Genomic DNA, 23,730 nt, shown 5'->3' with positions numbered 1-23,730 from the left:
AGGAAGAAAGATAACAAGAAAGTATTCCAGAATCACTCATGATATCTCCATCCATTGTCAACACTCCTGGATGACTGGTCTACCATTTCATTTACACTAGCCATCAAAACAATTTGTTTTATAACCGAGAAATCCTGAGGATAAGTGGCACCGTTCGAAAATCAATAGATAATGGTTTGCCCTTCTTCACTTAAATACCAGGAGTTTGTCTGCAGCAAGGTCTGAACCTGTGCCTAAACCACACATCAAGCTTTGCGCTCTTACTACTAGACCAAAGCCATGAGGGCAAGTCGTCAAAATTGGAACATTACAATGGTATTGGGGCAGGGACATCATGGAAAGAGGAAACAATCCATAAGGAACATTAGAGAGACGGATGCAACAGAAAAATGACAGGTTTCTTGGTGACAAACTCATCAAGGTTTCTTCCTATCTGAGGAAAAATATACATCTGATAATATAACACCAGTAAAGTTCACACTTGAAAACAGCATAACAAATTGTCAGGATAAATCAAACCGGCAACATATTCATCCAATTGGATCAACTTCGATCAAGTTTATACCCACTAATAATTATGAGTTTTGCTCCCCAAGTGACATTAGGGACAACTCCTCGTCAATAGAACAATCCACATGACATGTTTTCCGACACGAGGAAGGGATTAAAATGAGACCAAGAACTCGCTGTTCCATTGGACAAGGAGCAGATCTTCTGGTGCTACGGTACTCAACTGCATCTTGAAGAATTATGTTTCCTTGCTTATCAACACAATAAAACGTACCTAGAAAGAACCTTCCATCACTTATACCGACCAGCATTCTTCGATGTAGTAGCTTCTTGACATGAAAGACATAATTTGAATTGTTTGTCTCTAACTGATTTGAGCTTCCAACTTCAGGTTGGTATGTCTCTGGTTCCATGGTGCTCATTTTAGTCCAATGTAGGTCAATTAAGGAAACTTGACGTACTAATGTCTACAATTGTGTAATTATAGCTACAACATATGGTAAGACAAAAATTAAACCATCAACTCCTCTTCCCTGCAGAAAGTCAAGATGGGAAATTAATCAGCTAGCTAATGGGAAAAAATCTTGGGACATGTTCACCAAGAATGAAAATCCATGAAGATCCATTAATGGGAGAGAACTAAAAGCAAACTCTAAAGCAGTAGATCGTTTATTATTTTCTCCTCCTCTCTCCCCACAATAAAATAAAGAGTAAATAGGTTAAAAATCCCTAAACTATCACTGTATTGCGAGTTTCATACATACACAATGGGGTGTTCACAGAATCCCAAACTCCCTTGAACTCATTAAAATACCCCTTTTAAGGAATATGACATGCTACTTGAACATCACGCTCCAAAAGCTCCTCCAAAAAGTTCGAAGTGGCAGTACACGTGGAAAAAAGCTTGAGTGAATAGGTTAAAACCCCTCCTAAACTATCACCGTTTTACGAGCTGCATACCTAAAATATTGGGTGTTCACGGAACCCCTTGAACTACTATGAACTAATTGGGTCAGATGGACTCATTTTTACGACTTTTTTCATCTTCCACGCATCTCCAAGCAAGTTATCTTAAATATTTTATCACATATTCAACCCAGGGGGTTTTAATCTAAAGAGAGTTAACAGAAACACCAATAGTTTAAGTATAAAACTCGCAAAATGGTGATAGTTTACTTTTTATCTTGCTATTTTCTTTCCTTAGGAGCCGAGGGTTTATCGGAAACAACCTCTCTATCCCCACAAAGGCAGGAGTAAGGTGTGCGTACATCGTCCCCTCCCCATACCTCACTTGTGGGATTACACTGGGTATGTTGTTGTAGTAAAATGGTGATAGTTTAGGGTTTTTTTTTACGAATTTACTCTAAAATAAAACTAGTGATAGCAGTCGAGAAATGAACCCAGTATATCTGAAAAAGCAGTAAAATTGCGACATCCTGGGAAAGAGGAAATATGCTGAAATTGCTTTCCTTGTCACAATCAATTAAGCAAAGGCCGCCACAGTACTTAGACAAAAGAAAATGATGGGTAGCCAATTTATAGCTTGTTTGGTCGAGCTTATTCTTCCCAAAAGTGCTTATTTTTTCCAATAAGTGCTTATTATAAAAAAAAAGTGAGGTGTGTTAGGCCAAACTTTAGAGAGAAAATATTTTTTATCCAAAAGCACTTTTAAAAGCTTGATCAGATCAAACGCTAATTGTTGCTCAAAAGTAATTTTTAAATTAATTGATCAAAAATAAACTGCTTTTCTCGAAAATAAACTAATTTTAGAAGTGCTTTTAAGCCCCCCAAGATGCATCATATGAACCAAACTCATCTCCTTCACAAAGCTTCAAAAATTCCGTTAATGGATATTCCCAATCCGACCCATAAATTCACGCATTCGATTATATTAACAAAATATATGTTAAGGGTTGAAACTATTTTTAAAAGTTCAATCTCAAAAACCAACGCATTATCTCAATTAATAGCAGAAAGTAATTCGCAAGAGAAGAATACCTTTGAATAAAAGTTAATTTGTGATTTGCAAACTTCTCACGAAATCTGCTTCCTTCCTTCGTCAGCGTAAGACCAAATCCGTTTTTCGTGCAGCCAATCTTTGCTTGGTTTTCCATTTTCAATAAGGCCCATTATTTAAGGGTCATTTGCACGATTAACCTTATTCGGGGGTGGTCTTTAATACTTGGCCCTCAACTTGCCGGTCTTTAACTTGTGTCCTTAGCCTAAAATATCTGAGTTTCTAGTTCGAATTTTGGTTCAGTAAAAAAAACAATTTTATAGACAAAGTTTCGTACTAAAAGTAAGTCTATTCGGATAAAAGTTAAGCCTATTTTTTGTGCATTTTCAGCAGAGTAAAATAAATCTATCTTCTTCTTTTTTTTAACTGAGCGAAAATTCGCACTCAAAATCTCAAAATATTATCGATCACTTTTTTAAAAATATGACAAAAATTAAAGACCAGCGCCTTTGAAGGACAATCCCTGCACTGTCCTATCTTTAGTTAGGCTTATGATCCTTTATGATATCTGTTTGCATCATATTGTTATAGGCTAGGCGCGGATAGAAGGATTTGTAAGTGCGCACCACAATGGTGCAAAATTTTTGGTTTTATTCCACATAAAATACCTATTGTAAATATTGTTATTTAAGATCTCAAAGTGACCGTTGTCTAACTTCCAATTAGGGTGTGTTAAACATTCTCACATATGATTGGTTAGAATATTTTGAAAAATATTTTATTTAGAAAATTAAGTTTTTGAAAAATGAGGAAAAATTTTTTTGGTGAGAATAGAAAAATAAGTAGCCGTTTGGTCATGCATATTTTTTACTTTTTTCTGGAGTTGAATTCCGAAAATCATGTTTAGCCATAAAATTTCGGAACTCGACTTTCCGAAATTTTACGGAATTTGAAAAACACCAAGAAATTATTTTTATTTTTGTGGCTCCAAATTACTCACAAAATTCAAAAACAACTCCAAGTTGTATTAATGGTCAAACACCACTCCAATTTTCAAATATCATTTTTCACTTTGAAAATAAAAAATTACTTTTTCAGAATACTCACAATTTTCATGACCAAATTGACCCAAAGTTTCATAAGTGGCCTACCAAGCTTATTGCCTACTTCCCACCTCCAACAGCCCCCACCCCTTGACCTTTGCGCCCCCACCACGCCGAAGCTCCCACTCCCCACTACATGTCCCGCCCAGATAGTGTTTTCTATGTCACATATAAATATTTTTAGAGAACATTTTTTTGCTTACGTAGCAAACACTAAAAAAAAAAAAAAAAAAAAAAACTCACTTATTTTTCAAGAAAATATTTCCCATGAAAAATTATAAAGAAGAATAGTTAAATAGAATGAATTACTTACTCGCAGAAACAGAAACTAAACTTACAAACACGTGCCTCTTGTGATTCCTGTTAATCAAATAGTAATCTGGTTACATAAACTAAAGAACAGTGTGTTTATTTCGAGCCCACAGAAAACTGCATTTCTTTAAAGAATTTAATCTCCTCACTGTTGCCAAAGGTTTGGATTAATTCTTCCCAGGATAGAACGAAATTCTATTCTGCAATACCGGCAATGGAAATTGCAGAATTTCAGCGAACTCAACGAATGGTAGTAATCACACGACACTTACTGATTTTTGGTTTCGAAAAGAATGCAGTATGAGGGGAAAGAAAATTGCGTTTTTCAGAGAACAAAAATATTTTCAGTTTTTTCAGTGTGTAAAAAAAAACAAATGAGGCGAAGCCTCTGAAAATTTATAGCCTGTTATTTTGATCTGAACAGGTATGAAAGTGTCTGTTCGGTGAAGGAGATGATCGTTGGTCATCGTTATGTCCGTTGGAAAAAAAATAATTTCGCGAATTTAATGAATTGAGTTAATTTCGCTTGAATTAATTAATATCCGGATTAGAAACATTAAGTAAGGAAAATGGAAATAAAATAAATATCCGAAGCCGAGCCGAGCCGAGCGACGATGACGGCGCGAGGGGTGGTCCTCTTCTCAACCCTTTATGAGCTAGAGAATGTGTTGCTTAATATAAGCACACACATAACACTTTCAACCACCAATGTGGGAGAAGTGTTCACTTGAAAGGTTGTTTTTCAAACTTTCATTTCCCTCCATTTCCCAATTCATACTTCACTTTTAAAGTCCCTCACTTAATGCATTTGTGGACTTTAAACTTAACACCTCCATCCTTCGTAAAGCTCAAAGGACGAATATAAAATCTGGCACCATTTGACTTGGCAAGGAGTTTAAGAAAGAAAGGAAGACTTTTAAAACTTGTGGTTCAAAACAAGTCTTAGATAAATTTGCAGCTGTAAATCATCTCATAAAGTTAAATTGTTTCTAAATATAGAAAAGTGACATTCTTTTTGGAACAGACTAAAAAGAAAAATGTGTCATATAAATTGGGATAGAGGGAGTAATGGACAGGTTATCATCTGGCACTGGCATTGTAATTGTTGGCAAAGAATTTTTGTTAGCACTATTGCATTATTAACAGTGAAGACTGATGAATTGGTGATCTTCAATCACCAAACGCCATGATTTGCCTAGACGAGTTTAAAGCTTAGAAACAAGGTCACAGGAAGTTTTGTCAGTATCATGTCTTCCAACTTTTTTTTTCTTGAGAAGTGTCTTCCAATCGGCAAATGTGTGCCACCCTGGATTGATGTATTCTTTTCTACTTTATATACTTAGCCAGTAACTAAAATGGATCATAATGAGTAAATGTGTAACCTTATTGGGTAAATGGGTTGAAATTATGAGTAATTGAGTAAGTTGGAATTTTGAATAATTTGTCTCTATATTTATCTATAGATGGGATATTTGAAGTGACCGCGTTTACGTTTAGTCTAAGTACATTTTAGTTACAGAATTTAATTTGAAGACTTGTGCAATAAATCATCAGTTACCATCCATACGAGGGCATTACACTTTGTAAATGGATACCACGGAATTACACTTTGTACGTTTCATCAAGAAAATTTCAGCAAATGTAAAATCTCTAGCACAAGTCTCAGTTAAGCTTGTAAGATATTCAACATTAAATATTAATAAATTTTAAGAGAAGCAATTTTATAAAATAGGCACAATGATTTATCTTTTCACAGTTTATTATCACTTTTTTGGATGTTAAAACTAATCGCAAAACTGAAAAGAGGTTGCACCAAACAGAACATACACCTTTTTTTTCAATTGATTAAAGCAGAACACACGCTTTTCTAAAGTGAGGGAAAGCCTAGATCCAAAACTTAAAATAAATGAATTTATCACTAAGACGTTACTTGTATACACCTTTTATTTTTTCTCTGACATGCAGTAATACAAGTTCGAACTGAAAATAGCGCAGTGGATACGGGCTAGGCAGCAGTTACTTTGTTATCAAGATGTGTCACGACCATAACCATGAGAGTCCGAAAAATCTCCATCAAAATATGTTGGGACCTAATTTAGCACAAACAACACTATCAAGCATTTCCTTGCCACAAATAAAAAAATAAATGTGGCATAAAAAGGAGTAGCTTTTGTACTAGAGAGAACCGAATAGATTATGGTCACTAAAGCAAGAAAACATATGCATCCGCAGAGCTTCAAACTGCATAACATTACACACCAACAAAAAACCAAAAAAAACCGGAAAAAAAAACCACCACCAAGTCATCATCACCTAGTCATAACATTACACACAAACAAACAAAAAAAAAAAAAAAAAAACCGCTTCCAAGTCGTCATCACCTAGTTATCCATTCTTGAATACAAAGACCAGTTTTCATTTTGTGTAAGTGTGAAAACATCAAATCAAATATGTACAATCACTAATTTAATCACAAAAATGTCTCATTCCTCAAAGCTAAATTACATACTTCCGAGGACATGGGGCAGACTTCCTGCTAGAACGGGATAAAAACTATGATAGGTCAGGGCAAACTTCCTAAGAATAGAGATTTCTACCCTATTTCTTAGCAGGATTATCTCATTAGAAGCTTCATTATGACTATCAGCAGACTGGAAACTAGGGTCGGAAACTAGTTGGAAGTCAGAGCTCTTCCCTGTTACTTAGACGTCTTCTAATTGCTAACCTAGATGCCAAAAGGTCCTACAAAGATAACACAAATTTTGGCGCTGAACCAAAAATCAAGCTTCAATAAAAGCATAGAATTGATCCCTAGCACTGAACGAGCAGGAGATGTCCTAGCAGGACGTCTCCCTGGAAGCTTCAACATCACTATCACCATACTAGTTGAAAACCACAGCTCTTCTCTCTAACTCAGATGTCTATAGTGAACCTTCAGTCCAACGAAGATGACCAAGAAAAATGGACCAGAACTGAATCCTGCCAAGCTCCACAACAGAAAAGTTTATCCCAAGTACTCAATCCATCAAAATGGAGAATTTTAGCACAAGGACCATCCTTTACATAAACCAGAAGCACTAATTATTCCAAAACAAACATATTTAAGAGACTGGAAGGGAATGAGAACAAAAGGGAAGATGGAGAGCGTAAAAGACTGATTGGACGACAACATAACTACTTTGGACTTGTGTGGTAAATCTATAACAGAGTTTATAATACTTATCTGGTAGATCTATAACAAAGTTTGAACTTCTACCAACATTGATAGAAACATAGAAGGAGCAGAATAAGGATCTCCAAATGATATTTTATTGACCTAGAGAACCTTAAAATAGAATGTCGAGAGAGATTTTCTACTGGGAACATTTTTTCTTTTAATTTTGATAACCGTGGTGTTAGGCCAGCTTGCTAAATCCACGGAGTACCTGTCACCCCCCACCAGCAGGTGACACGAGCAATAGGTACCAGGTAACTCTATTCACCAAGGCTAGGACAGATGGGAAGAAATCACCTAGTGTTTTTGTCTCTGTCTCTACTGGGATTTGAACCCGAGACCTCATGGTTCTCAACCACTTCGTTGACCACTAGGCCACACCCTTGAGTACTTGAAACGAGAAGTCCACAAATGTACCGGAAATGGTTTACGAGTATTGTGAACAGGGATAGACAATAGGTTTTGATTGGAAAATATTAGAAATGATCACCATCATACAAAGGGCGCGAGAAAGAACGTACGGATTAAATTAAAAGGACACTCGAGATAATTTGGCCATATCCCACATGAAGCTATAATCAGAGTGTAACATTATGGTGATGAAGGTGTTAAAAGGAGAAAGGAAGACCTAAGATTAAATTGAGAAAAGAATCTCAAAAGACCTACAATTTCTAAGAAATATGAAGTTTGGTAAGAAAAGGAATAATGAAGCAGAGAATCTATACAAGTGATATGTTAATTGGGGTTAATGCCTTGTTACGATTACGCCTTACATTAGGTCCGGTCTTCCCAGTGAACCATAAGTGTGAGATTTCAAGAAACTCTAAAAGAAATTTACTAGTACAGAAGGCATGACTAGAGCGGAAGGGATACAGGATTCATATTAGCTAACGCTTACTAAGAATGATTTGACGGATAGTCGACAGATTGGAAATATTAAACAAGCAATTTGCTACACAACTCATGTCTTATACTAAAGACGCAATGATCTTCACCAAGAAAAGATGAGATAACAAAGCACAAATAAGTTAAAAGATGTGCAAAGGTGTCTTTCCCCTTCCTTAACGAGGCTAGAGTGAACCTTTTGATGAAGGATTTAGACAGGAAAAATCCAAAGACTTTGGAATTAATTTCTCTAAGAAATTCTCTTGCTAGTACTAAGATAATTTTGAGTTGTAATTACATGAAATAACAAAAAGCGGTGGCAGATCAATATTATGTACATAAAATAGAGTCACAAGGCAACCAATGAGTAAACTGAACAAATTGTTTGCCTTTTTTGCTTATAATTCTTTCCGTTTAAATTTAGTTTCAGTTCTAGTCTTCTGAATCAAAGATCTAAAAGGCTGTCAGAGTGAAATAGATTTGTTTTCCCTTTTCTTTGTTCAGTAAAGTGAATAGATGAACTGAAAGATTTCAAAAATAGATACAAGACAGAGAAAGGTGAAGGGGACGGCATCAAATTAGCTAGAAACATATACTTAATGAGAAATCGTGGAAGCAATTGGCACCGGAAACTGCAGATCTATGATTATATGGAGCAGTAAAAACTTCAGCCCAAGTTAAGCACAAGAAATTTTCCTTCTTTAGAGGATCTTGAGAATTCGGAGATGCTCACACGTTATTAGGAAATACCTAATCGTGATCATGCACACAGCAAAGAATTTATCTGAACTCATAGGAAGAGCACGTGGACCACATGTCATCATATCAGCAAGACATAATCTTACTGAAGAAGCTGAGAGCAAAGAGGAATCAGCAACAAGATACTGAAATCCATGTAACATGAGATTTGACAGCTGATCATAGCTAAAGTTCCGTATAAAGCTAAAAGAGCATGGGAAAGTAGGAGACAGTTGAAAGCCATATTCATCAAAAGATAAGAACTGATGACAGACTATCAAAGGAAAGATAATGTCCTATGAAGTTCTAACCAGAGCAGATGAAAAGAACGCCTATCAGGCTACATGGCTGAACCTATATAGGCAGAAAAAAGAACAAGCATTTATGAATTCTTCAAACGTTCCTACAGAGAAGAAATTTTATCAAACCTACGCAAAATGACACTCTCCAGCACGAGAACCTACCATATCCTAGAGCGGAACTTCTGAAAAAGGGCCCTCGATATTTAGTCAAGGTCACACCTTCAGAAAGGAGATGTGTCCTTATTGCTCAAGTCGACATAATAAATGCCTGAATCAAGTTTTCGGCAGCACGCTTCTGTTCCTGTGTACCAGAAATTATAGCAATTTGATCACCTCGAGAGGATTTGGAATCGATTATATCCACAGATGCTCCAGATATCTGCAAGACAATCAATGACTTTAAGAAAGTAACCAACCATATTAAAGCAGTAAGTAATACCTACAGAGTCAAGATAAAGTAGCTAGTATCTAATATTCAGATATGAAAGTATTCATGCATAGTGGCATGCACGGAGATGTATGAGTGCACACCCACACGCACAAAAGATCCTTTTGTTTTTTAATTCTTTCGGTTGAGTGGACAGAAGTGTCAGTGACAACACCAGCCTTGACCAAAATGTAAATGCAACATCAAGAGTAGTAGAGATGCAGGATGAGGTTAGTTTTAAAAATTCAAAACCCAAATCACTTCACAACCATGTAAATTAGACCACCAAAGTAAGATAAGTGATGGACATAAAAATCAAGTTCTAAACAGGGCTCAAGAAACTACTGACCTTGCGGATATTATCTATGTTTGAGCCACCTTTACCCATAACTTTACCAACAGCAATTCCTGGGATAACGATCTCTAGAGCTGAGGGTGGAGGTAATCTGCTGAAAGACATGATACAGCTCAAGAATAAATGACATAATGATTTGGCAAGAGAGAAAATATAAATTAATTCACCAGCATGACTTACCCGCCATATAACTTTGAGGAATATGAAGAATACGATCCATAGCCATCATCCGCCATCTTCCAACAGAAAAAGCAGTGTAAGTAAACATCCAGGAACAGTGAAAGTTAAAAGAACATATGATGAAGAATAGCATTCAGCAAGAAGCGGAATCCATGGCACCGCAAAGCCAAAAGAGATTTAAAAAATAGAGTCAAGGACTTCACAACCGGTAAATCCATGAAGATGCAAGATAAACATTAACAGTGATTGGAACGTTTCATTCTATGAAATGCAGAAAAATCGGGGGCATAAGTACCACACCCGAGAAATCATGCATGTATGTGACTTCACACATATTTGTATTACATCCTCAGTAAGGGATTAACATTTCCATTAGTTAGACTTATTTATATGAATGGAGAAGAAAGATTGGTCCAGAATGACGTGAATGTAACTTCTCCATAACTACCAAACCTTTGATAGTAAAAGAGGAAGAAGGGGGTAACATGTTTTCCGGACTACTGGCTACTCTCAATATCTCTCCTTTACCAAAGCGAGATAACTGTACTCAGCATATCTTATCTTCATCAAACAAAGTTTAGGCATTCACCAGTTCCAAATGCTTCATTTCTTGAATCACCTTATAACAGCTATTTCAGACAATTTATGGAAAAAATGAAACAAACGAGAAAAAATTAACATAAGATGCAGTTTCCAAGGCTGCATTTGATCAAAAAACGAATTTGAAATGCCCAGATACACAATAGAATGGAAATCGAACTTTGCAGCATGCAGGAAAAGCAGAAGTATACCGAGAGTGACTCATGGCGACCATAGTGGCTGCCCGAAGAACGCATTCCAACACCATTCCCTGTTTCAATCCTATGTTCATAGCTCAAAGGAGCAGGTGGAGGAACATTGGGCAATCCTGCAGCCAGCGCAAAACCAAATGCTGATTCTTTACCACTAGAGCGTAAAGAATCAGCACCTGCAGCTGGATTATGATTACCTTCTCGGCCTTTTATAACATCATCTCTAAGCCTCAGTACAATCTGGATAAGGGCATCCCTCACACTACTAACTTCTCCAGACACCTACGCGTTTAAAACGATGACTCAAACACTTGAGGAAATATCAAGATCAGCAAGTAAAAGACAGCTTAATTGATTAAACTATTATGAAAGACAGACCTCGACAAGTTCATCATTTGAATCCGCACATTTGGGCTTCTCGCCTTTTGAGATACGTACATCAGCTCTAGTTCTCTTCCGGATTTCATTAACAATTGAACCACCTTTCCCAATGATACATCCAATAACCTTTGACGGAACAAGTAGACGAAAAGTTACAGTATCCTCATCTTCGTCATTTATTTTCCCTTGCAGCAGCAGTACAGCTTCAACTGCCATGGATTTAAGATCATCCACTGACTACAGAAAACCAAATGCTGAAAATGGTTACTACATGCAATACAAGACAGTGGAGATGAAGCACAAACTACTTTCATATTAAAGTTAACTGCAAAGCAACATAAACAACCTATTAAATAATGTTTCTTGCATCAAATAAAATGAAATATATATCATCCCCTTCCTGAGCAATCTAAGGTACACATTTACCGATTGGAACACACGTTATAGGCCTATCATGTAAAGATCTCAAAGATCAGAAGCGGGAACAAAAGCGCATAGCCTTTTTTACCTTCTAGTAAGGATAAACAAAGAAAACAGATGAAAAAATGTCACCAATGCTTACTGTGTAAAAGTTTGTTTCACAATGATCTAGGAGAAGAAAAGCACTGGCAAAGATAGTACACTTCCACAAAAAGAAAGATGACTGCTAAAAGGCCAAAACCTCACAACTCGAGTACCAAAGAATTCTGGAGAGAAAGCAATACCTCAGTGGAAATGACTGTGATAATGCACTGATCACGATCGGCTTTGGCATCACAAACCTCGATGCGAGCACCACTTGCTTGCCTTACACTTTTAATCGAAGCTCCTCCCTTGCCAATAACACGACCAATATTGCTAGTTGGACACAACACTCTAATAGTCAATTCTTCAGTTTGAGAGGCACCTCCGTAACCAGAAACCATGGGAAGAGCAGAAGAATAAATAGGCCATGTGCCTCCTGCATCCACATAACCTGGAAGCTCTGGTATGTGGGTGGTACCTAAAACAGATGGAACAGATCGAGACGGCATAATAGGATCCACACTTGGATAAATCCCAGCTGGTTGATATATGGGAACATCTGAAGGGATAATAATGCTTGGACGAACTTCAGGAACGTTGGTAGTAAGAGGAATGTCTTCCTTAGGTGTGAACTTGTACATGATTGCAGAAACAGCAAAGAGTGATCTCCTTACAGATTCTGGGTCACCAGTTATCTGAGTTAAAGTAAGAAGCTGTCAGTTCACGCATAAAGTACAACAATTGACTCAAAACAACAAAATCTCAAAAACATTTTCCCGATAAGAGCACAATGTAAAGTTATAAGCTTCGCCTGATGCACTAACACTACTTAATTGCTCCCTCAATTTCAATTTATGTGGCTTGATTCGGAATACAAGGGTCAATTTTTTTTTTAATCAAGAAACAAGAGAAAATTATAACTTAAATATACAAGGGTCAATATGACTAATGTTCGATGTGAATTCAGACATAGAATCTTCAACTCTTTTGAAATAAAATGTACATATTTAGGACCCGTTTGGCCATGAGAGTTTTTCACATTTTTCCGGAAAATTATTTCACTTTATTTGGAAACCAACGTTTGGCCATGAAAATTCCAAATACATCTTGAAGTTGTATTTGGAATTTGAAAAACACCAAAAAACTTGTATTCACTTTCACTACATTCAAACAACCTTTCTTTGCAAAAACTATAACCAAACACAACTCCATCTTCAACTCCAATTTCAAAATTCCAAATAAAGTGAAAAGTATTTGGTTTTCATGGACAAATGCCTACTTAGAAACTACATAAAAAGTACTATAAGTCACAATAGTTAACAATTCAAAATATTTAGAAATTATTTTAAAAAATTGTGGTAAAAAAAATATCCTTTGACTGTCCAAATAGCAACTAAAGACAAACAAACTTAAACGGAGAGAGCATCAATGAATAATTTAAAAGACTTACCAGAACAAAGTTATCAAACTCGAGTGCACAGGAATGTGTTGGATCACTAGCATCTCTGGCAACTACTTTAATATTGGCCCTCATCTTGCTTCTCAACTTCTTTATGGTGGTACCAGATTTACCAATGATATTAGCAGACTGGCTTGAAGGAACAAGAAGCTGACACTCCTCTTTATCCTTGCGCTTCTTATCAGAATCTCCAATTGCAGCCAAAGCATTTGCAATTACAGTATAAACCTTGAGAAGAGCATCCTGAGCAGTGCAAAGAGGTGTTTTCTCATTGAAATCTTCATCGATCTCAACATCTTCCTTTTCCTTTACATAGCAATAAATGGTTATAACTCTATCCTTAGCACCTGGAAACGGGTCCACCACCTTGACCTTCGCCTTGGTCTCCGCTCTAATCGAATTTATAACTTTCCCATTCTTTCCAATAACACTGCCAATCACATTATTTGGGCATAGAATTCTGTAGACTATTAGCTCATCATCGCTGCCTTTCTCATCTCTGTCTGTCCTCCTCTTCTGATTCTTGCTATCTCCGTCATCCCTACGAGATCTTTTCCCAGTCTCACCCATAATGTACTCTAAGAATTACCCCTAAATGCACCAATAATAAAAGTTAATAAACCTAATTAACTAGTTATACACATTCTTGACATACGAAAAACAAAACTAAAACAAACTGTTCAAGTATTACACATCCCAAAAATATGATTTTCAGAAAGGCACTTTAGACACAAATCAAATTTTCAGTATTTTTTCCATCTTGCCCCCTAGTAATTATAGCAAATGATAATAAATACAAAACTTTCCCAAATAAACTGCCTATCAACTACACCTTGATCCTAAACTAGTCACGTCAATTAAATAGAAACTGGACCCAGAACATAAAGAAATAAAATTGGAACTATTCTTAATAATTAAACAAACAAGGAGGAAAAGCTACATATTTACATACACAAACCATAGCTGACAAAAAGATCGATAAGAGAATAAAATAAATAATCTACAGATTAAAAGACACACACACAGTAGGATAAAAACCGCAAATAATTAAAAAAAAAAAAAAGGCAGACAAAATTACAATACACTGATCATAAAGAATATGTACCTAAATTGGATTATGGAGAAAAGAGTTACACAATTGACTCGTAACAAACCCTAAACGCCGTCGTGTAAAGGGTCTGTATGTATAGGTCAGGGAGAAGTGAAATAAATACTTCAATAATGAAAACCCCCTATGAACAAAATCAAATTTCTACAATTTTTTCCATTTCCCCCCTCAGTAATTAAGCACAAAATACAAAATAAATTGCCTATCAACTACACCTTGATCCTAAATTTACCCTTTTTTGTAGTAGAAACAAAACACAGCCAATTAAATAGAAACATAAAGAAATAAATTGGAAATATTTTGAAGAATTAAAGATCAATTAGAGAGAAATACTGATAAAAAGACACAAACAGTATGATAAAAATTAATTGAATAAGGCAGACAAAATCACAATAGTATGAAGAAAGAATTACACAATTGAGTAGTAACAAAATTAACCAAACAAATAGGCAAAGCAACATAATCTACTGATACACACAGGATGATAAAAATAAAATCTTTAAAGAAAAACCAGACAAAATTACAGTACAGAGGTCATAAAGAATATGTACCAAAATTGGATTATGAAGAAAGAATTAAACAATTGATGTGATTCAAGTGTATATACGTATAATTGTGTGTGTGTGTGTGTGTGTGTGGGTGGGGGGGCGGGGGATGGATGAAAGCTGCGCACCTGTGATGAGTTGTTGAGTTTACTATGAGATATGAAACTTCAAGATTAGGGTTTTTTAGTTTTCTGGTAACTGGACTTCTGACCGGTTTGGTTCATTTGGTCTTGGATCTTTCCTCTTTGAAGATAATAATGTACTAAAGTGGATATTTTTATGAATATTGGAATTTAAAATTTGTGACTCTATAATTAGGGGGAAAATTATATGTATATGTCGTTAACCCTAAACTAATTAATTTTATCATAATATTATAAAGGGATAATAGCAGTGATTTTTCTCTAGATTTCGTCTAATAACACTAATCTTTCTTCTAGTTTACGATATTATATTTATCTTTTCTAGTTTGATTCTTTATAACAATTCTTTTAATATATCTCTAATAACGAGTCTCTATGTATACGCGAGTGCACTATATCCTTCTCAAATGTTATAAAATGATAGATACTTGCATGTAGACCTGGTATTTAAATTTAAAATAACCGAATAAAAGATCAAATATCCTTTTTTGTATAATTATTTGGTATCCCAAACCCATTTCTAACTAATTTGTATTCTCGCCACGTAAGGCCCTTTACACTTCCATCGAAACTTTTTCCGTCCCATAATGAAATACTGTGCAACCACCACATGAATAGTTAACTTAAATTTATAATTAGATATTTGTTGCTTTTACTTCGTATTCTAAACAATTTTAGAACCTGTTTTTATTTGCATTAGTGATGGATGAACTAACACGAAAAATACAAGGTGAGGTGCCATGGTGTATGTTATTTTCGGACAACATAGTTTTGATTGAAGAGACCCGCGAAGGAATTAATGCTAAGCTGGAGATTTGGAGACAGATCCTGGAGTCCAAAAGGTTCAAGTTGAACAGAACTAAGACAGAATACTTGGAGTGCAATTTCAGTAGTGTAGCGCATGAGGAGGGTGTGGAGGTGAGGATTGAGACGTAGGCCATTCAAAAGAGAGGAAGTTTTAAGTATCTTGGTGGGGAGATTGATGATGATGTCACACACTATATTGGGCATGGTGGATGAAATGGAGGCTCGCCTTCGGAGTCTTGTGTGATAAGAAGGTGCCACCAAAGCTTAAAGGCAAGTTCTATAAAGTGATAGTTAGACCTACTTTATTTAATGGGGCGGAGTGCTGCCCAGTCAAGAAATCTCACGTCGAAAATATGAAGGTTGCGGAAATGAGGATGTTATGATGGATGTGTGGGAATATTAGGAAGCATAGGATTAGAAATGAAGTTATCCGGGACAAGATAGGAATGGGCTCGGTGGAGGACAAGGTACAGGAATTGAGGCTGAGATGATTCGGGTATGTATAGAGGAGATGCACGAAGACCCTATTTCGGAGGTGTGAGAGGCTGGCTATGGATGGTTTCAGGAGAGGAGAGGTACGCAGAAGAAGTATTGGGGAGAAATGATTAGGTAGGACATGGTGTAGTTGAAGCTTACTGAGGACATGACCTTAGATAGGGGGTTGTAGAGGATGCGGATTAGGTAGAAGGTTAGTAGGTAGTGGAGCATTGTCCCATGTATCCATTTTGTACTAGTAGGCGTAGTATTATCTTTTTAGTTCCTTGCCCTTTGATTTTATGTTACTTCCTGATGTCTCTTGTACTTCGCTTACCTTATTAGTTTGTTGCATTTACTATTACTTTTCTTCATAATGCTTATTAATAGTATTTTGCCATGGCTCCTTTACTTTCATCAATTCTTGTCTGACTTTTTGTCCTGCTTTCTCTTAAGCCAAAGGTCTTTTGGAAACATCCTCTCTACCTCCCAAAGAAGGGATAAGGTCTGCGTACAGTCTACCCTCCCCAAACCCCACTTGTGGGACTACATTGGGTATGTTGTTGTTTACGATAGATCATTTTTAATATAAAGAGTATTAATTTGATAATTTGTCCGTACTAATATATCATTTTATGTAATGAATATTATAAATATTCTTTTAAAAGAATCCTCTAAACTAAAATACTACATACGCAAGCTAGCTTTCCTTTTGAATTCACCGATTAATTCTTCTTTTCCGGCAACACAATATTTTCCAGCTAAATCTTTCTTAGTAAAGATGCAAGTGTTGTCTTTTCCGATACTCAAATCAGAAATAATTTCTTTTATAGTTAAAATTTATAATTGAAGAATATTGGATACTTTTGATTGCAATTTCTAAGACTACGAAACTCCCTAGTAATATTTAAGATCGAATATGACATATAATCTAGACTTGGATCTCTTGGAGAAGCATAAACCGCGATAGAAAATAATAATGTTTTCATTTGAATTTTAAAACATATTCACGGTGCTAAAATAAGCAGTTTCCAACACACAATTTTGGTGGTTACTGTATGTTATCAAAGCCAATGAAAAATAAAGAACATCTAACTTGGTTTTTTTTCTTGATAACAAGATGTATACTAATATTATAGCATTATATCAGTAGTCGAAGTTACATTATCGCAGTCTCTGCTTGTGATTACACATTCTTTCAAGACTAGCCAACTTATTACACATAAATAGACATAATCATTTACTAAATTCCAACCATCCTTGTCTACTTGGACTTTTGCCTTGCTTTGCCAAAACATCTACAACTTTGTTGCCCCGGCGGAAGTTTGTCGTACACTAGACTCTCTAATCTCTTCAACAAGCAGCCCCATGAAGTAATAAGAGTTTGGTAAGTAGATTGTGAATGTTGTACAGGTGAAGGACCTCTGTGGAGTCTATTTCTACTTCAATGGGAATCAGTTGCTCTGGAGCTGCAACCGATAAGTAATCTATTCCTGGAAAAGAAAAGCAAATGCCAATTAATTACAAATTCTTTTACTAGTCCATAATGCTTAAAAGGAAACCAGGAATAAGATTATCACTCATCTAGTCTAGTCCAACTGCAACTGCAAGACACAGAAGCCTCTCAGGATCAAGTCAAAAAATGGGAGTTCATAATTTCATCGCAAAAAATGGGAAAGAATGCTACTAAACCCAGGTTAAATACTATGAAGAAATATGGTCAATGAAATTCGTCAACTGAAGGCAGTAATGAATCAACTTAATGAAGATAATAAAGGTACATGAACCATGAATCATACGGACAAAAAATCAGATAAAGAAAGAGAAGTAGAACAAGCCCAAGTTCCTTATTCACCAATAAAAAAATCTGACATTAGGTATGAGAGAAGATAATACAAATATATATCTATGCATGTATTAAGTAGATACTAGTTCAAGCGTTTACATGAATTGCAGCACGATGTTCCACTTACTAGTGACACGAAGCATGTAGTATTGATGAGATTCATGCAAAATTAATCTTGTAACTAACAAAATATGCTTACACCAAGGATAAGTTCACTCCGGTGAGGAGCATGCAAGAAAATGCAATCTATGGAAATAATTTTCGCTATATTCTACGCTAGATACCATAAAAGAGGAGGAAATAATTAATGAGCAACGTGGGAATGGGATATATGCAGAAACCAAATGTAGGCACAAGTTAGGACTAAGCAAAGAAGGTAGTAGCTGGAGATAGTAACCATGTCAATCAAGTAAGGTGCCACAGAAAGAAGAAAAAAACACAGAGGAACCCTCTGACAACAACAACAACAACAACATACCCAGTGAAATCCCACAATGTAAGGTCTGGGGAGGGTAAAGTGTACGCAGACCATACCCCTATCTCGGAATATAAGGAGGTTGTTTCCGAAAGACCTTCGGCTCAAGAGAAATCACAATGAGAAAGGTTAGATAAGCACAAGCAGTTCAAAGCAAAATGCAAATGAAACTAAAGAAAGTGAATAAGTCAAAATAGAGCAGTCTGAAAAAAAAAAGCAGTAGTTACCACCGATAAATAAGATAATCGAAGTACAAGAAACCACATATAGTAGCAAGAAACAAAGGACAATAGACTATAGATCGAAACAACGACTACCTACTAGCCTTCTACCCTAATCTGAGTCCTCCAAAACCTCCTATCTAAGGTCATGTCCTCGGTAAGCTGAACCTGCGCCATGTCCTGTCTCAGCACCTCTCCCCAATACTTTTTCGGCCTACCCCTACCTCTTTTGAAACCATCCATAGCTAACCTCTCACACCTCCGCACTGGGGCATCTGTGCCTCTCCTCCTCACATGCCCAAACAATCTCAGCCTCGCTTCCCTCATCTTGTCTTCCACTGATGCTACTCCAACCTTATCCCGGATATCTTCATTCCTAATCCTATCTCGCCTGGTGTGCCCACACATCCGTCGCAACATTCTCATTTCCGCAACTTTCATCTTTTGGACGTGAGAGCTTTTGACTGCCCAACACTCTGCACCGTACAACAAGGTCGGTCTCACAACCACTTTGTTGAACCTGCCTTTATGTTTTGGTGGCACCTTCTTATCACACATCACTCTTGAAGCAAGTCTCCATTTCATCCACCCTGCGCCAATACGATGTGAGACATCATTATCAATATCCCCATTTTCTTGTATAATAGACCCGAGATATTTGAAACTTCTTTTCTTTGGGATGCCCTGGGTACCAAGCCTTACTTCCACGCCAGGCTCATGTGTCATGTCACTGAACTTGCACTCCATGTACTCTGTCTTGGTCCTACTCAACTTGAACCCTTTAGACTCCAGAGTTTGTCTCTAAACCTCCAGCTTAGCGTTCACTCCGCTGCGTGTCTCGTCGATCAAGACTATGTCATCCGCAAATAACATACACCATGGCACCTCACCTTGAATTCGCCGCGTCAGACAATCCATCACTAGAGCAAATAAAAATGGGCTAAGAGTTGATCCCTGGTGCAACCCCATCTCCACTGGAAAGTGCTCCAAGTCTCCTCCCACTGTCCTTACCCTGGTCTTGGCTCCCTCATACATGTCCTTGATCGCCCTAATGTATGCTACAGGTACACCTCTAGCCTCCAAGCATCTCCATAAAACCTTTCTTGGAACCCTCTAACAATAAAGAAAAAATAGTCAAGATATTTATTGTATCCATAAAAAAAAGACCAACAAAGATTAAGCTCTTAAGGATACTTACCCGAATAGCATTTCTACTCTTATTATGTATCAAAGGAAACAAAAATAAATATTGGGCGGTGGCCTTGTTGGTTATAACTTCATTAGACTATTAACAACAACCTAACATTATGGGACTTATAGTAATAAATGCTTCGTTAGGAGAAGTTTAGAGAACTTCTCAAGTGTTCACAAGAGTGAGGATAAAACTTTTCACGAGAAGTACTCTTTTAAAGGAGAAAATCTACCTAATCAACTTGAATAGATTTGAGTTATACATAAGAATGTTTTCAGCATAAAGGGTCATATGAATAATGGGAGTGATCAGAACACTTGAGTAAAATAAGCAGACATGTCTTACAAATAATTCGGGAGAACCAAGACATGATATTCATAATACAAAGAGAGTCAAATGATATTTTAGGACAAATCGGATTCCAAAAGGTACAATTGTATTTTGTATTCAGACGTGACATGCCCTTATATTATACTAAAACAACTAGCTAATGGAGTAAAACTATTTACACCTTATTGAAACTAGAGCTTAAAAGTAAGTCATGCTAATTTTATTAGATGATAATATTATCCAAAGGCCGGCTGATTTTTTCTTCTGTTTTAAAAAATACAGGTGTGTAAATGCACCAACCTTGTTATGTTGTCATGCCAAGTTTAAGCTGCAAATGTTCACCAGTCGCTGTTATGTTGTGTTTAAGAAGAAGACAGTGCCTGAACTAGTGATACAATTAAAGAAACCTCCTTATTCAATCTGATCAGTGGAAAAAGGCAATAGACATGAAGGGAAAAAACAAATAAAAGAAACACAACCGGGTACCTCTCTGAAGTAACGATATAGTAAAAAGTCTTTCAGCAGACCACACATTCTATAGAAGTAAATTTGACATGACTTGCATATGAGAACGATTATCTCAACTTCTATGAAGCATAATTTCTTCTCACTAGAGAAAAGGCAAAAGAAATATACGAAATGGTACATTATTATAAAAGCATTCACTCCACGAAGGTGTTCTGCATAGAGGATAAACAAGAATTATACCAAGAACACATGCACCATATTTTATCTATAATATTAAATACCTATTAATGAAATAGATGATCGACAACTAAGGGGCATATCACAGGTACATTTCTGAAAAACAAACTTACTGTGAATAAGGTAAGTATATAAGCACCAGTATTTATATAATCATAATTAAATATATAGAGTAAATGAAGCTCGAGAAATTACCTAACATAGTTTAGAACCTCAACTATCTGATCTGCCAAATCATCCACTAATGAACAAGGTCCTATGAAAAATTGCCGCAGCTCCCAACCGCAAGGACTATTGTGGAAATCAGAGAGCACAATCTGAGTAGTGGAGATAAGTTGAATCGATTCTAATCAAACGTAGACAAAGACCCAAAACCCCGATAAGATTACATAAAAGGAAGCAAACTGGCCAATTCACAGACCTCGTGCCTCAGAGGACTTATGTGGTAAATGCAAAAGTTATGGAGCAACAATGAAGATGCTTCCGAACAGAAGAACAATCCTTGGAAACATGATATATCTGCAAAAGGCATGTTTGAAAGCAAAACATCTAAAGCCTGCATATGAGCAACAAAAATCAAGCAACATCATAAGCACCTTAGAGCACATGAATAGAATCCTGAAAATGGAGATATGGAACATAAGAATACAAACTCTCACTTATGATTTAGAGCTAAATCTGGCTAAGTTATCAGTGGTGGCTTTTCATGATCTCCATAAACTATAACAAACACAGAGCCGCATCTACTCCGTACTGATAATATGGGACACTTAAGTTTCTCATGCTAAGATGTTCTTTAAATTGTGAATTCTCACATGACGAGTTTCAAGTGGGAAACAACTACAAGTAATTTTCATCAAAAAAGAGAAAAGTTAGAAGATAGGGAAAGGAAAACTTAGTAATCTTAGAGAAAATAATCTGCTTAAAGACAACAAAAAAAACCGGCACTACTAACTTTTTCACCAATATGCCATTAGTTTGAAGATAAAGTAAAACTCAGGGTCACTACCGTGTTTTAAACTGCGATGTAGAGTTAATCAGAGCCACACGAAGTTAAAAATAAGCATAAGATTTATCATATAACTAGAAGTTTTTAATGTCATCAAAAGGTAGAATTTCCTGGGTTAATACCATAAAAAAATCTATGGTCAAGTGAATCAACAACAAACCCTGCATCATAATAATCTTCATACATATGTCCTGCCGTCTTGATGCATTAACATGAGTGCCCGCATGAACACCTAATCTCAATTCCGGAAAGTTGTAGTTGCAGCTATTCTTCACGCTCGACAAAAGAGTGTGAATTGTCCAACTCCTTTATTAGAATCCCCAATAGGAGTATTAGGATTGAACTGATGTGTGATATCAAATATTTGTCCATCTTCATAAGCACGAAATTCATCACCATATCCAGTTAGGTATGCATCATTAGGTGATGAAAAAGCAGTTGATATTGTACTTATAGCCAATAACTCCATCTTACTTTCAAGAAAAGGCATGAACTAAGATATGGAAATTAGAAAGCTCAACTTATGGCTTCATAAATATGGTCAGGTATAGTAGAAATAGCAGTTCATAATGAAAGTTTGGTAGGTAAACATTGAGTTCTCTTCCAGAAGATATTTTTTGTTAAAAAGTTTGGATAATATTGAATAGTGGATGCCTCAAAAGATACCTTGACAATTGGGTCCCTACAATTCCAAGTATTTAATAAGGTACAAATTGCACTAATAGCACCAATCTCCACAAAGAGCTCACACCAAACAATGTTTTCATATGTTACAGACTAGCAGAGGCCAAGAGTGACATGTCGAATGCCGCTTTCTAATTTCATCAATGATCAAACACCTAAGCGCATCAATTGCAAGACACATATTATGTGGGAGCAACAATATCTCAAATTAACCGCTACTAGACTACCAAGACATAAGCTTACGTGAAGGAGACACCAAGTCACAAAATAGTTAAGCAATAAAGAGGTCACAATTTCGTCCATGAGATAGCAGTTCGTATATCTAATACAGTAATACTACTAATGTGGAAGTATAGAGAGAGAAAAAAGAGATGGCGATTTAAGGTTACAGTTGAGAACTGTGAGGTCCAGGTTGCCGTTTCAATACTAATGTCCATGTGCAAAGTAAAGACGGTAAATTTTTTAAGATTATATAACTTTTCGATCGAATGAAAGATCTGATAATTTGGGGGGTTTAATTTGAAACAAATTCTATTTTATGAAGAAATGGTAGTAGATTATAGCCAAATAACAAGTTTTTATCCAGATAAAGAGCCTGTTCGGCCAATTTTTTAGAGGCCAAAAACATCTTCTTCTTTTTTCTGAAAATTTTTTGGTCAAAGTAAAAGCGCTTTTAGGTAGAAGTTTTATGTGGTTGGGAAAAAGCTAAAAATTTCTGCTTCTTGAAAATAGTTGGGGACTGAGATTTTAAAGTAAAAGAGTTTGAATCAAGATCAGTAGCCAACATTTTGAAATGAATTGAAATTCAAGCACAAATTAACGACTGTTTGTAGTTCTGATAGTAAAGCCTAGTTTTGTCCCTTGAAACTAAGGGGCCCCGAAAGTTTTGATAGTGATTTTTATAATTTTATTTAGTTTCGACAATATTAAAGTTTGCAACAAAAAATTATAAGGTACAAAAAATTTGTAAAAAGGAAAGAAAGCAAGACTTTCCACTCTTCAATAGTAAAAATATTTTAGAACTTTAAATTAAACTATTTAAATCTTCACATTAGTAAATAGAGTTTTTTTTT

The 23,730-nt window shown here is 36.1% G+C and overlaps 3 protein-coding genes across 27 annotated transcripts; all 3 read right to left on the bottom strand.

The window, feature by feature from the left end:
• Nucleotides 1-332: 332 nt before the first annotated feature.
• On the bottom strand, nucleotides 333-2,667 carry LOC132609188 (uncharacterized). Its single transcript, XM_060323059.1, has 2 exons — nucleotides 2,509-2,667; nucleotides 333-1,043 (listed from the first exon to the last, which is right to left on the bottom strand). The coding sequence occupies exon 2, from the start codon at nucleotides 930-932 to the stop codon at nucleotides 576-578; it is 357 nt and encodes a 118-aa protein (XP_060179042.1). The 5' UTR covers nucleotides 933-1,043; nucleotides 2,509-2,667; the 3' UTR covers nucleotides 333-575.
• A 6,280-nt stretch (nucleotides 2,668-8,947) lies between these two features.
• Nucleotides 8,948-15,058, bottom strand: LOC132609187 (KH domain-containing protein At4g18375). Of its 3 annotated transcripts, none has more exons than XM_060323056.1 (8): nucleotides 14,900-15,058; nucleotides 13,110-13,709; nucleotides 11,860-12,354; nucleotides 11,153-11,392; nucleotides 10,775-11,056; nucleotides 9,984-10,039; nucleotides 9,798-9,897; nucleotides 8,948-9,400 (listed from the first exon to the last, which is right to left on the bottom strand). In XM_060323056.1, exons 2-8 carry the CDS (start codon nucleotides 13,686-13,688, stop codon nucleotides 9,269-9,271), a joined length of 1,884 nt encoding a protein of 627 aa, XP_060179039.1. In that variant the 5' UTR covers nucleotides 13,689-13,709; nucleotides 14,900-15,058; the 3' UTR covers nucleotides 8,948-9,268. The 3 variants fall into 3 exon arrangements, with proteins under 3 accessions (XP_060179039.1, XP_060179041.1, XP_060179040.1); XM_060323058.1 differs by having other exon boundaries at nucleotides 9,798-9,894; XM_060323057.1 differs by having other exon boundaries at nucleotides 14,778-15,049.
• Nucleotides 15,059-17,291: 2,233 nt separating this feature from the next.
• LOC132609185 (uncharacterized) lies at nucleotides 17,292-23,409 on the bottom strand. 23 transcript variants are annotated; one of them, XR_009570733.1, is made up of 5 exons: nucleotides 22,096-23,375; nucleotides 21,386-21,520; nucleotides 21,160-21,281; nucleotides 18,520-19,848; nucleotides 17,292-17,688 (listed from the first exon to the last, which is right to left on the bottom strand). XR_009570733.1 is itself a non-coding variant. In XM_060323053.1 (5 exons), the coding sequence occupies exons 1-5, from the start codon at nucleotides 22,153-22,155 to the stop codon at nucleotides 17,683-17,685; spliced, it is 417 nt and encodes a 138-aa protein (XP_060179036.1). In that variant the 5' UTR covers nucleotides 22,156-23,406; the 3' UTR covers nucleotides 17,292-17,682. The 23 variants fall into 23 exon arrangements, 3 of the variants coding, with proteins under 3 accessions (XP_060179036.1, XP_060179035.1, XP_060179037.1); XR_009570734.1 differs by having other exon boundaries at nucleotides 21,386-21,483; nucleotides 22,096-23,374; XR_009570735.1 differs by having other exon boundaries at nucleotides 21,386-21,483; nucleotides 22,134-23,374.
• Nucleotides 23,410-23,730: the final 321 nt, after the last annotated feature.

This window comes from Lycium barbarum, chromosome 9, assembly GCF_019175385.1.
Source record: "Lycium barbarum isolate Lr01 chromosome 9, ASM1917538v2, whole genome shotgun sequence".
Lineage (NCBI taxonomy): Eukaryota > Viridiplantae > Streptophyta > Magnoliopsida > Solanales > Solanaceae > Lycium > Lycium barbarum.
This window is presented reverse-complemented; position numbering and strand designations above follow the sequence as displayed.